At 44.5% G+C, this 13217-nt stretch overlaps 1 protein-coding gene across 2 annotated transcripts; it reads right to left on the bottom strand.

Annotated features, from left to right (window-relative positions):
- Positions 1-1049: 1049 nt before the first annotated feature.
- On the bottom strand, positions 1050-7022 carry LOC133411281 (phosphatidylinositol 3-kinase regulatory subunit gamma-like). Of its 2 annotated transcripts, XM_061693438.1 has the most exons (11): positions 6876-7022; positions 6687-6769; positions 4805-4916; positions 4626-4724; positions 4362-4542; positions 3745-3861; positions 3501-3643; positions 3216-3413; positions 3038-3112; positions 2767-2937; positions 1050-2662 (listed from the first exon to the last, which is right to left on the bottom strand). In XM_061693438.1, exons 2-11 carry the CDS (start codon positions 6739-6741, stop codon positions 2389-2391), a joined length of 1425 nt encoding a protein of 474 aa, XP_061549422.1. In that variant the 5' UTR covers positions 6742-6769; positions 6876-7022; the 3' UTR covers positions 1050-2388. The 2 variants fall into 2 exon arrangements, with proteins under 2 accessions (XP_061549422.1, XP_061549423.1); XM_061693439.1 differs by having other exon boundaries at positions 3216-3392; positions 6687-7022.
- Between the last annotated feature and the right edge of the window lie 6195 nt (positions 7023-13217).

The following is a 13217-nucleotide window of genomic DNA, read 5'->3' as shown; positions in this document are numbered from 1 at the left end:
GTGTGTATTATTTTTGAGAGGAAAAGGCGTGGGGCTGGCTTTTTTTTTTTTTTTTTTTTTTTTACTTCAGAGGGAGGGAGCTTGGGGAAGAAAAAGAGATTGAGTTAGTTTAACTGCTGTGTAGGCAAGTTACTCTGGGAAGTCGCCAGGTTTGGTGGAATATTTCAGGTTTTAGGAAATGTTCAAGGGCCTAAAGAAACCTCCCTTAAAGTAATACATTCACATTGTTTACAGGAGTTGGAAAAAACAAACAAAAGAAAAACCCAGTTGATTGTGTCGACCCACTTTCTCCTGGTTTTTACAGTGAGGGGGTGACTCGGTGCGGTCACAGGGTGTCCTCCCCTCCCGGTGTACGAGCCCGTCCGAGGGGGTCCCGGTAATGGGACTTTTCCGCCAACTCTATGCTGACGCAGGTAGGAGTGAAATAATCCATGGCATGGAACTGAGGCTCTCCTCGAGTATATCCCTGCCCTCTTCACCTTAATAATCCCTGCCTAATGTGGACCTTATGCGAAGGCTGAAAGAGGCCACATGTTGTTCTTGGTCACTGCGGTGTCAACTCGGGACATTGCCCTAGTCAGTGGTCTCTATACATCGCTGTTTGTACTCGTGCTTCTGGTCTTATTTGAGAAGGCATTTTGTGTATATGTTACATGACTATGCTGTGCGATGAACTTGCGTCGATGAAAAGGAGGCTTTTTAGTACAAATCGTGTTGCATTCACATTAGCTTTCCTTCTATCCCGAAATGTTCACATGTTCAAAATGATCCAGATTTTCTTTGGGTGAGATAATGTAGCGGACAGGGAAACAAGTTCCACCGCACATCCTGCTATTGTCTTTGTCATTTCCTTTCTCTTCAGTCTGTCCTCCTGTGCCTTCTATCTCTGCTGACCCCAGGACAAAGCTCAATGCTGTACAATGGCTACATAAGTTATAAATGTTAGATAACCCATTGTGTTTTGATTGCGATTATATTCTAACATAGAATTTAATCACGCATTCCTGTCTATGAGCAACAGATTGTGACAAGAACAGCACGAGATTGAGTAAAATGACAAAACCCTCATCAGTTTATTGTCTTTCAGCAAGACAAAGGTCAGGATCTCACATTGCTCAGCTTCACTCATTTCCTCCGTCATCATTTGGAGTTTTTTTTTTATTGAATTTTTTTTTAAACTACATAAGGCCAAATAGACCTCATCCAAAGTAGGAACCTCAGAAATACATTTTAGTTTCTCTGTACAGAGTTCCTGTTGTTCACAAACTTGGAAGAAAATGTGCCAAGTTAAACACAGATTCCTTGCGCTGTTACTTATGTAGGCTGCATGTCATGAAACACATTCGTAGCTCGAGCAATGCCACAATTCAAGTAATGGAGGCAGGATACTTCCGGCCCTCCTGCTGTTCAAGTGAACATCGGAGGCCATATCTTACCGACACCACCAAAGAGTGCATTTTTGTGGCGCATGTCAACCATTCATAACAGCATAACCTTCACACCACCGTCACACATTGCAACAATAGAAATACTGTTGGATTGCACTTTCTTCAAGCTTTCATCTTGTGGCATGTTTGTAGAAAAAATATAGAATACAAAAAGCTTATACTTCGAGTAACAGAATATAACATACAGTACTTCGGATTATGTTTTCATCAGCACATCAGCAGGTGTAGATAAATTGCCATTAGCTTGCCCAAATGCATGGATTGGGCAAAACAGGGATGTAACGTTGCTCTCTATCAAGTGCTTTGGTCAATGGGTATAACATTGAGTATGCTTTTATAATAGTTTTCTACAGGATGTTAATGCTACATAATATCCACTCTATGAACGGGGCAAATTGTCAAGATGCGCCACAATTTTTCACAAATTCACAAGTGGTATTTACCCAGAAAAAGGTTTGGTCCACCAAACCAGGATGACAGAAACAGCCTGTGTACAGCACCATTTTCTCCGCACCAATGCACTAAGTAGTAGTAATCTAATATATTTACCAGTATGTAACATATTGATCAGATTCTCAGAGCAGAGTCAGTTTTAGGCAAAATCTCCGGCAACGTCTGCTCAGATTGTAGATGTCAAACCAAAACGCAGCATCTACTGTCTGGGAGCAATTTAGCGGTTGTCAACATTCCCACCAAAATAACGTCCAACAAACAAACAACAATGTATGAAGTACAATTTCTTTTCGGAAACAAATTTAACAGTCTCTTGAGAACTAAAATAATAGAAGCTGACATTCAAGTTCCGGTCCCACGTCAATCTGTGAAATTGCATTCACAAAAACCGATGGAATTACTTTAGTGCAACATTTTAACAATGCACCTCGATGCAGTCATTCTCGCAGGATACAGTAAACATATCCTTTATATAATCTCAGTTGCTTTACATTTCTGGAGCGGCCGGTGGGAGCCTCACTGTCTGTTTGGGAGTCTGTAAGAGTTTGTGCTCCTCTGCGTGTTGCGAAGGCATGACGGGCGCTTTGGCGTGTACGGGATGCGACAGCCTAACATCCAGGGCGTCATTGTGCTGCACTAAAGAGTGCAAGCGGTAGTGAAGGACAAGGTCTTTCAGTGAGCAGTGGACATCGTAGGGCTCAGCGAAGCCGTAACCATGTGGCGTGCTGTAGATCATGCAGTGCTTCACTTCTTCGTTCACTCTGAAATACATATACATTAGAAAAACAAAGCCAACCCATTAATGAGCACCACACTAAAACCTCTTGAGTTGATTCATTGTCCGGTTATTGCTTAGGAAACTCACACAACAGAGCACGCGTAGCAGCCTTGCTTGCTGCTCTCACGGATTAGGAATGTTCCGGGATCCTTCCCCTGAAGCATCTCTTCGGCCTGCGTCCGGCTCAGTTCACCGACAAACCAACTCGTCTCATCCTGATGCGGTAAATTCTTCTCGTCACCTTTCAACACGTATGTACTGAGAAAACAACAGTTTTCTTTGTATTAATCTGCATCTAATTTACAGTTTGTTAGGGATTCTAATAACAGTTTCTTTGAACAGGTAAATGAACACGTACTCGTCAAGGCTGTCTTTTAGTATCCCGAGCCAGTCGTTTATGCGTTTCTGCCGTACACCTTTGTGATTAAGCCAGCTGCATTGTGAGAACCGGGGAAAGAAATTCAACATTACCAATTTAGTTCATGGACCTGCTGTACCTAAGACGTTACAACAAACTGCTCGCAACAAACGCTCACTTGAGGTACTGATCTCTGATGTTGCGCAGCTGGATTAGGTCTGGCCGCAAACTGTTCATCTTTCTGTCTGTCTCTCGGTAGTCCTCTACCTGGCTTTGCAAGTCTTCCTCGAGATGGATCTTGCTGTCATAGATATCGCTGAGACGGCACTTCAGCTTCTCGTAGTTTATCAGAAAGCTAAAGAAAGGAACTAAAGGTCTGAATAACATTTCAGGATTATGATGCAAAGCATATTAACATTTATATTTGTTAAGTCGACCAGTTGAAAAGGGTTCATGCAAGTACCTTTCTAGATCTTTTTCAGCACCCTCGGATTGATTGTTCCTCTCAAATTCCTCCCCGTAGCGCTCCTGTTCACGACACTGCTCCTCAAAGATCATCATTGTTTCGTTGAATGCCTCAATTGCCGTTTGTTTCATTTGGATCTCCTAACATCAAAGAGTTCATCAATTTAGAGGACACGCCAAGTTGACAGATTTTAGCTCAGACGTTTAAGACCACCGGAGGTCATTTCAACTTTAGTTATTACCTGCGAGGTTTTAGTGAAGGCTTCATAAAGACGATCAAACTCCTTAGATTTCTCTTGATACTGACAATGGACCTCTTTGAGCTTTCTTCCAGCGACATCAACACCGTTCTGCTTTACCTGATGTAAAATAAATTGATACAATAAGGGTAGGTAAGGGATTTACTTAAGACAATAATGTTGTAAATTCTGGAATCAGTGGTAGTAATTGCAGTTGCAAAACATCACAGCAAACAGTTATGCAGTTACTGGTCAGAGGCAATCGTTATCTCATTCACTTCCAGCCTTCCCAGTTAACATGGATATTTGACTTCTAAAGCCGTCAATGGCAGTGACTGTGTTAAAATGCAAGTCTGCAGTAGTAGTAAAACAGCAAAAGATTAAAAAAAAATATATATATATATATATATATATATATATATATATATATATATATATATATATACACACACACACACACACACACATACAATGAAGTCTGTACTGTATAAGTGAAATGTAACTGTAAAAATTATAACAGTGACAACCAAGAAATATGTAGGTAAAAATTCCTCCCAATGATGTTTGCAAAATACTGACCAATACCAGTCTCGACAAAGTACGTAGCAGTTTCCACTAACCTGTTGGAAGCGAGACACTGGATGTGTGAGCATCAGGTCCAGCGTGGTGTTGTACTCCACTAATGGATGATGCTGATAGTGCCAAATAAGCTCCACCACTGAAGTGAATGTGAGTGGGTCAGAGAAGCCATACTTCCCATCACGGTGGTAAATCTTGATCAGTTTATTATGGCCGTCTTTCCTGTGAATCACAATTTGTGAGATCATTCAGTACAAAAATTGGACAAATCAACCTCTCCGATGCATTTCTGAACTCAATTTTACCTTAACGTCAGCGTGAAGTCTCCCTGCAGCTTTGTGGATGCGTCACGTACCAGGAAGGAACCGTCAGGTGTGTCGCGCAGCTTCTCGTTCACCTCATCCCTGAGGGAAAATCAGTTACCAGATTAAACACAGTCATTACCAAGCAACAGGATGTTTGATTTAGCCACCCGTTCTTTTACCTGGTTACGTCTCCCCAGTACCATTCAGCATCACGTAGTGAGCTGGACTGTGTGGAAAGGCAGTTATTGTTCATGGCGGAAGACGCTGGCTTTGTTGACCTCGGAGGGAGAGCTGTCGGAGACAGAAACGAGAGAGGGCAATTCTTAGAACGCGCTTGCAGGGGGGGGGGGGGGGGGGACAAAAACAAAACACAAAAAAAAAAAAAAAAAAAACATAGATCTAAAATATATCATACAGAGATCAGCCCACCGCCTACGCGTGCAAGTCTTTCACAGGCTTGCCAGGGACAAGCCCAGGCATGTTTCCAAAAGATGTCGCATGCCAAGTCATGACTGACACCCAACGGGTAGTTGTTGCGCAAACTTCTTCTATTAGGATTTATCACAAATTTGAACATTATTTGGCAGTTGCCCGCCGTTCTGTTCTGCAAGTCTATTTTCTGACTGCAACACCTGATGACGTGATTGTTGGGGCTACAGTTAAATATTATTTCGACTCACAAATTCATCGCAGCGCTCAAATGATGTCATCACTGAGATCTTGCCTTAACCGCATCATACTCAACTACAGTTTGAGCAAAGTCCCCTTTTGTTTTGTTTTTTTTCATTGAGCATTTCTTCTTAAATTGAGAAGTCTGAACTAAATTACATTTTGAACTTCATGACCCATGCTTCTCGGATCATCGCAGTCTTGCAAAACCTCAAGTTTTCCATCGGTCTTCAAGGAAAGGAACATCTGAGTTTGCCAAAACTCTAAGCGTTTTCCTGAGGATGAAAAAGGAGGGCAAACCGCATCAAGAGAAGGTGAGGGGATATATTTCACGGCAGGACAAAAGTGCCTTTCACGGGGCAGTTGGGGAGAAGACAAGAGCCGGCCTATGAGAGGAGAAAATGTTGCTTTCACCCACCATCCGCTCTCTTTTTCTGACCTTAAAATAAACAAAAGTCAGGTGCAGCAGCTGCATTTTGGCAGGCTCCTCCTGGGCCCAGCAAAATTAAATCTGCACACCTTCCCTTTTTTTTTTCTGTCGCCTGCCAAGAAACTTGTGTGGATTCCAAAAGCCGCTTAGCGCACAGAGCAAAGTCATTCACCCTGAACTAACGAAATGCAATTTACCACGAGCAACCCTGCTTTTTGCTCCACGGGAAATTGACTGCTGGAGAGGCGTCACTAACGGGGACGGTCGTGTCACGGATCGTTTACATGCCGTGTCATTGCACTCCGACCCAATATCGCGTTGAGTTCGAAACCGGAGTAAAATGCAGCATTCATTTCCCGAGTTTCGCAAGTTAACGTTTGGGGGGGGGGGGGGGGCGGGGACCAAAAAAACAAACAAACAAACAAAAAAAAAACGTCGAGGGCGGTGTAATGAAAGAAAGAATAAGAGAGAACTGTGCAGGGAAAAGGCAGCATCGGGGCCGTGGCAACGATCGTCCAGCCTACTTTGCGAGCTAGCACTAATGAAGCACGGCTGGCTGCAGAGGAGGAGAACAAAGCGGTCGTTTCACGCGGTGCCAGTGTTGACGCACCGCAAATTTCCTTCCAAATCGTCGCCGCGCCTCGTCGCGAGTGTCCACCGGCTCCACACAACTCAACGCCGACGCTCGCCGTGAATTCGTCAGACGTGCCGGGACAAAAGAAAAGCGGCCAAGCACTGCGCCTGGTGCGCTGAGGTATTACGTAATTGCGCTATGCGTGCCCGGGCAAGAGCGGCGACGAGGCGCAGCGCCCACGACACGACCGTTCCGACGTTTTAGCCACACGTGAACAACACGTCAACCTGGACGTTCTCATCACACGGCACAAAAACGAACGAAGGGAAGCTGGCGAGCGATCTGAAGCCCCCGAAAGACAGACAATGGCTGCCGTAGTTCGTGTTACCTGGTGGCGCTGGATCCATCTCGATGTAGAATAAACCTTCAGGAGGATAAATCATTCCCGCTTCACAAGAGTAGTCCAGTTTGCTGTCGTTGTCACAAAGTAAAAAAAAAAAAAAAAAAAAAAACACAATAATAAATAAAATAAAAAATTCAAAAACCCAAAAAGAAAAAAAAAGCGAGAAAACTGCACCTTGGTTCTGTCGCAAGTGAGTGTTCAGTTATTTCCGACCTGCAATTGAAAACTCTTCCCAAAGGTCAAATGAATTCGGTCTGTGGACTTTCTAGAGATGCGGAGCACTCAGCTCGACTTTTCCTCGCCTCGGAAGTGGAGCGACTTTAAAGGGAAGTTCGAACATCATCTTGGACCGGTCCAACCCCCTGTCAAGGCAGGGGCGGTATTGTCCGCGTCTGCTTCACAAACGCACTCAACGCTCCTTGTTATAGTTGTATTTGACAGTCAGAATCAGGGAAATATGAAAACGCTCATTTTATTTTCCCGAGAGTTTCTGTCCTTTGAGAATAACATTTTACCTCTAGACTGCAATGGTACGTTCCGGACCGTTTCATTCAGGCCCCAAACTGCACTGTAACAGCTGAAAATGGCTCGCCTGGCATGAATGGAAGATGAAAACGTAAGAGATGTGGTTGTACCATTCAATATACAGATACATATACTTCATCTTTTGAGTCTAAACATTGAAAACAGCAAATGAGTGATGTCAGTTGAAATTACTGTATGGATTGCATGAAAATGACATCATGCTATACATGTGATTGCAACTGAACAGTTCTTTTGTTTTTGCTTTTCTTTTTTGTCTTTCGAGAATTCGGTTGAGCTCTTTTGTCTTGGCGGTGATGGTGTCGCCTACGTAGATCTCGAGCGCGTGTTATATTCTCGTTGAGCTTGTCAAACATGTTCAGCAGCAAAATTGTCAACGTGTGTGTGTGACCGCTTGTGATTATCGCTGAGATCATTCGGTTGAACGTGCAAATGCGAGAGTCTTCACAGTGAGATGAAAAGAGTACCTGGAGACCGAAATGAATCCGAGCGTCACGTTAGCTTGAACGTACGCGTTCGTGTCCAATGAATGCGAGCTTTGTCGTTCTCTCATGACACAGAATGACACGGTGCTGTAAATTTAAACAACCGAGGCCTCTTCCCCCAGCTGACGTTTGTGGCTGCAGGGAGAGTGAAACAGGGTCTGCGTGCTCAGAGGTCTGTCTCTGTCGGTGTCCGCGTGTTTATGGCCGGTCCCCTTTTGACCCAAGGACATCGAGTCAGGGAGGTAATTGCCTCCGGCATTCCTTTTTCCCATCAGTAAGATGATTCTTTCCTGTGTCCAGTGGCCATGAAACTTCCGAAACTAACTGGCCTGACTAGAGAATATTCACGGTGTGAGATAGCTGACGATGCCTCGGAGACACGCATCCAGTACTGTCGTTTCAAACTCATCTTTATGGGTGGTTCAGACAAAAACACACTATTAAACATTCACAAAAGTATCTTTACCGCTCGTATGTTGTGCACAAATCTTTAAGTTGCTCCTCTGAAGGCATATTTATTTACTATTAGATACACAGTGTACCGCTTGTCGGTAATCTAATTCAGCAGGTGTCACTGCATATTGGACGAATGTGCTCACGTGTGTGAACATTTGGGTGCAAATACAATGTGTTAGTGTTTGCTTTTGTGCCTTCCATGCCGTTCCCACTTTGAGAAGGCCCGAAACCTGTCACAGCATGTCATTTGGCTGTTTCCCAGCCGCCCCGCCCCCCCCCCCCCCCGTGTCAGAAGGGCACACTGCTTGCCCCTTTAACTTCTGGGTCTGACCTGTGTGACACATTTCACAAGCACCGCACTCTTTAACGCACCGGTGCACCGGCTACATCAGGTGAGGACAGGCAGCCGTGGCATGATGATTTCTAGAGATATGTAGCCCCTACAAAAATGGTATTTAAAGCGGCCGGAATATTCTCAGTGTGCCTTCTATTTGCTTGCTTGCCCCATTTGTGCATGCCGTGGTTAGCGTTAGCGACAGATCACTCGTGGGATAAACCTTTCGGCTCTTCACCACAGATCTAGGCAGTCCCGATGGGACCAGTGTGGGCTAATCGTAAGATGAATGCAAGAGGCCTGCCCGCTGCCTGCCGGCAGGTGTGACTCGTCCTGATACCCACAACTGCGATATGCCAATGAACCTTGGAAACGAAGAGTTCAACGATAGGAAAGAAATAGTCAGAAGCGTAAGGTCATTTATCTGTGATCAGAACTAGTTTGAAATACATGCTAATTTGACCACGACTCATTTCGTTCAGAAGACGTACTCGATTCTGCGTGGTTCAATATTGTTTGTTAACAGAGTTGGGAAATTATGAACATTAATCCTTGTATTAAGAGTGTTAACTGTGCACGTAAAAAGGCTTCCTGCTGCCACCAAATTTTGATCGTAATCTCCTGGCTTTTTGGAGTAATGCTTATTTAGCCTTAGCCCATTAACTGTGTCAAGGAAGATCATTCATCAACTGTTTTCACATTTCTGTAGCTGTCAATGTAGGGCACATTTGATCTGGATTTGCTTTGTTTGTTGTACATGATCAAAAGACCCAACACTGAGAAACCATATCAGGGATTAGTGCAGTTCACCAATGTTTGTGTCACGGTCTCACAATGTAGCTCAGGGTGAACTGCACATCTTAACAATCTGCCGTACTGTAGTGTGCCGCTATTCACGACTGTTGAAGGGATGCATAATGGTCTCGGCAGAGTGTTCGGCATTCAGCGTGGAGAGACTGTGGGGTTTCCCTGGTCGGTGGCCAGAACCAGCACACAAAGCATGCAGTAGTCCTGCCAGAGGCAACGCAACTGTGGGCAGAGTGTAGGACGGCTATGGTCTGGCCCCCAGGACCCTGCCATTGTGGAAATGTAAGTGGGGACAGTGTCTGAATGGAGCTGAAAACCTTAGATGACCAAAACTATGAGCTTCAAATAGCTGGGTCCTGGGAAACATAGCTTGTTCTTTTAAGGAGGTCATAGAGAAGCCAAGAAGTGAGAAAAAAAATCCACAGAAAAACCAATGTTTGGTGTAGGGAATGTCAAATTTGTGATTCAGAAAAAGTGATTTACAATTTTTCCAAACGTTCCTGTGTCAGCCTGTCTACTGTGTTGGTCAAATCAAGCTGGTTCTGTTAGTTTAGCATGCAGCGGTCATAGCCGCCGATCATAATTTGTCACTCCCTTCTGCCGCAGCCTGAACGTACACACGGGGGTGACAACTGAGGAACTCATGGCAGACCACCACGTTACCGGCTGCAGTCAATATCTGGTATGAGGGTCCGTTGTTCCTCCCGCAGACTTCGCCGCAAGTCGTGTGCCAAATACAGGACCCACGGTATTGAGCACACGCAGAAAACATTCATGAGATACTGTCTCATGAAAACTGCTGTTTGTCTTTCAGGTCATTCCTTTTTACACTACAGTTCAAATTGAAGCTGGCATGTTTATGATTCTTTTTTGGTACAACTAGTAGTCAAAAGTGCATCTTAATGTACAGTAATAAATAAGTACAATCGTAAAAAAAACAGACTGACGTCATAGTTAGAACTGTCACTTCTCAGCAAGAGGGTCTCTTGCTCGCCGTTTTCTTGTTTGGTTGCTTGCATATGGGTTGCATATTAACATCCAAGCACATGTTGCTACCCTTCTGATAAAGAAAGAAAAAAATGACAGAGAAACATGGAAAGGCTCATTTATGATCTGAGGCTGCTTTGCGGCATCTGACAGTTTTTTTTTTTTTTTTTTTTTTTTTTTGTTTTTTTTTTTAAATCTGTGGTTGGTACAATAAAATTTCAAGACTATCAAGGGATTCTGGAGAAAAATGTGCTGCCTAGTGTCAGAAAGCTTGGTCTCAGCCGCAGGCCACACGTCCTCCAATGGGAGAATGATCCAAAACAGAGCAAAAACACCCAAGCATGGCTGAACGCAAACCATTGAACTATTTCAAAGTGGTCTTCGACGAGACCAGTTCTAAATCACAAATTGTTTGATGTCAGTGATTGCCTCTTGTCTTCTGTTCCGCCATTGTTTTTGTCCAAACCAATTGAATTAGTTTGTGTTTTAAAATAATTCTAATGGATAACAGCAAGCCTTTGTTCGCTTCGCGCTCAGTGACAGTGTGAATTTGAGTGTGAATATGTGCCCTGTGATTGTAGCCTGCCTTTAGGGCAAAGTCAGCTGGGATAGGCTGTGGTTTCCCATGACCCTGAAAATGATAAGAGGTAGAAAATGGATGGATGGAGGGCAGTGCTTAGACCAAAAAGAACAGAAAATCCCCCAAAACTCGCTGAAATAAGAACAGTGATTTTGCAGTCAGCACACAAAACAACAAAGCATCTTGTTAGTTTTAAGAAAGAGGAGTCATGTGTGGTGTACTCCCCCCACACACACACTTCTCTGACTCACACACACACACACACACACAGGCGCGCACACACACACCAACTAAGAAGGCTTTCAAGCAAAAACCAAGAAGCTGAGACCTCTTTTCAAACTCCTGCAGTTGCCTCCTTCATATAAAAGGATACTACTCTCCTCGCTACGCAGCCATCAAATCAGCACTATAACTCTATTAGGCACAGCTCCAGGACACACTAAGAAACCAATAGCCCACAATGGCATCATTGTCAGTGGGAATTGCATCCATTGTTGTTCGTGATACAGGATTTATTCCCCTCCTCCCATATTGTGACCTTCCCCTCTGACCCGTGCTGCCATCTCACATGCTCCAGAACTGAGCTTGTAAGGGTTTCTGCCTTCTGGGTCTTAAACGGCCTTCCACAATGAGCCGAGCTTGCTAAGTGGCTTCTTTCCACAGCTCGAGTGTTCGGATGATTCAGGTCGGTGTCAACAAGGAGAGAATGAGAGGTGTGCGTCAGGAGGTTGGGGCGGGGGGTCCAGGGGGGTTGTGGTTCTACCGACTGACCCTTAGAAAAGGTCAGTTACAAGGCATGAGAGGAGAGGAGCTGCCTAAATGACTCTTTTTCTCCCCCTGGCCAGGGCAGAGACTGCGTATGGTTATTTATGAGCGTGTGGGAGAGCGAGAGGGTCTGCAATGAAACCCACCCGCCTCTTTGTTGCGAGGACCGGACTGGGGTAAGGTTCCTGTCATTGGTTCGGTTCTATCGTATATACATGCACACACACGCAAGTGCTCGCCCACTATCAAGGACCCCTCCCAGAGCCGCAAGGACAGAGGAGAGGACTCTGTTGTGAGGCAGATTTGGAGGGTGAGGTGTGCTTGACACAAAAGCTGTCAGCAGTTTGATAGATGCCTCTCAGGCAATAACACCGTGAAACTTCCAGAAACCGCATACTGCTGAATACATTTCAAACTACGACTTTCAAACAAAATTCATGTACAGTTGCTTGGCTTGGATATATCAATTAAACAGGAGTATAACCATTAAAACACAATTATTTATGACACTCTATGATAACACAAATGATTTACAGCAGGGGTTCCCAACCACCGGGCCACGGACCGCCACCAAGGCCGCACGGCGCTGGAAAACAAACAAAGAAAACAAAAAAAAGTTTATTATTATTATTATTCGTTTTTATTTTTATTTTTAAGAATCGTTTTTTTGGAGCGGAGTGGGAGACGGGGCTTGAGAACATTGGTGCCTGCTGGAAGGCTCGCGTAGCGGTCCAAGCGTATGTCCGTCGAGGATCAGCTTCCGATCGGGAAATTCCGTCAGCACCACAATCCACCAAGTGTTTTTTTTCCCTGGCAGAAAACAACACCGATCTACAGTATGTCCATGCAACCTTTCCATGTGGTAATTGAAAAACACAGGCCTACTATAAACATGGCCAAATCTATTTCGTATTTGTATCTATCAACACACCCGTTTTTTTGTTTAATCCTTGAAATGTAGAAGTGTCTGTTCACACCACTGCTGCGTTCTGCTACTGCAACGCACACCACTTTTCCCCCCTCTTGACAAAAGTTAAATTAAGCTTGAATTTCTTGCCGGAGTGAAACGGTCATGATGTCATGGTTTGAGGACAGAATGACTCGTTTTGTCTGTTGACTGAGAAGGCCTATTCTTGCATGTTTGGGTGGGAGCATGCATATAATTGCAGTGCGGGATAGCGTGAGGGGATGGGGGAGGGAGTGAGTTAGCACGCAACATGAGTTTTGGCTTACAGTTGCTGGTGTGGGTGCCAAACTTGTCCAGAGGGCTGATGTGTGTATCGTTGAGCCAGGCTAGTTGTGCACTTCTCAGAGGCTTGTGCTGTTCCAAGACACATCTTTCATTTGCACATGCTGAATAGTTTAAGGAGCCCAAGGCCATTTAGAAGCGGTGGACAGATCTAGCTTTTTGTACATTTTAAGGGATGTTGCGAGGTTGCCGGGCGATGCGAGCGTGTGTGTCTGCGTGCGCTAACAAAAATCATCCGAATGTCCATTTCCAGTAAGATTTGTCACCTTGTTTGCTTCTCAAGTTAGTTGTTAGCGAGCAACCAAACCGC

The sequence above is a fragment of the Phycodurus eques genome, chromosome 13 (assembly GCF_024500275.1).
Source record: "Phycodurus eques isolate BA_2022a chromosome 13, UOR_Pequ_1.1, whole genome shotgun sequence".
Classification (NCBI taxonomy): domain Eukaryota; kingdom Metazoa; phylum Chordata; class Actinopteri; order Syngnathiformes; family Syngnathidae; genus Phycodurus; species Phycodurus eques.
This window is presented reverse-complemented; position numbering and strand designations above follow the sequence as displayed.

Bases quoted from the DNA above. Each gene is read 5' to 3' on its own strand.
- LOC133411281 (XM_061693438.1), bottom strand. From the start codon at position 6,741: ATGATTTATCCTCCTGAAGGTTTATTCTACATCGAGATGGATCCAGCG. The intron at 3,644-3,744 runs GTAATAACTAAA...CTTTGATGTTAG, and splicing joins CCTTCACTAAAACCTCGCAG to GAGATCCAAATGAAACAAAC. The intron at 2,663-2,766 runs GTGAGTTTCCTA...TATGTATTTCAG, and splicing joins TGCTACGCGTGCTCTGTTGT to AGTGAACGAAGAAGTGAAGC.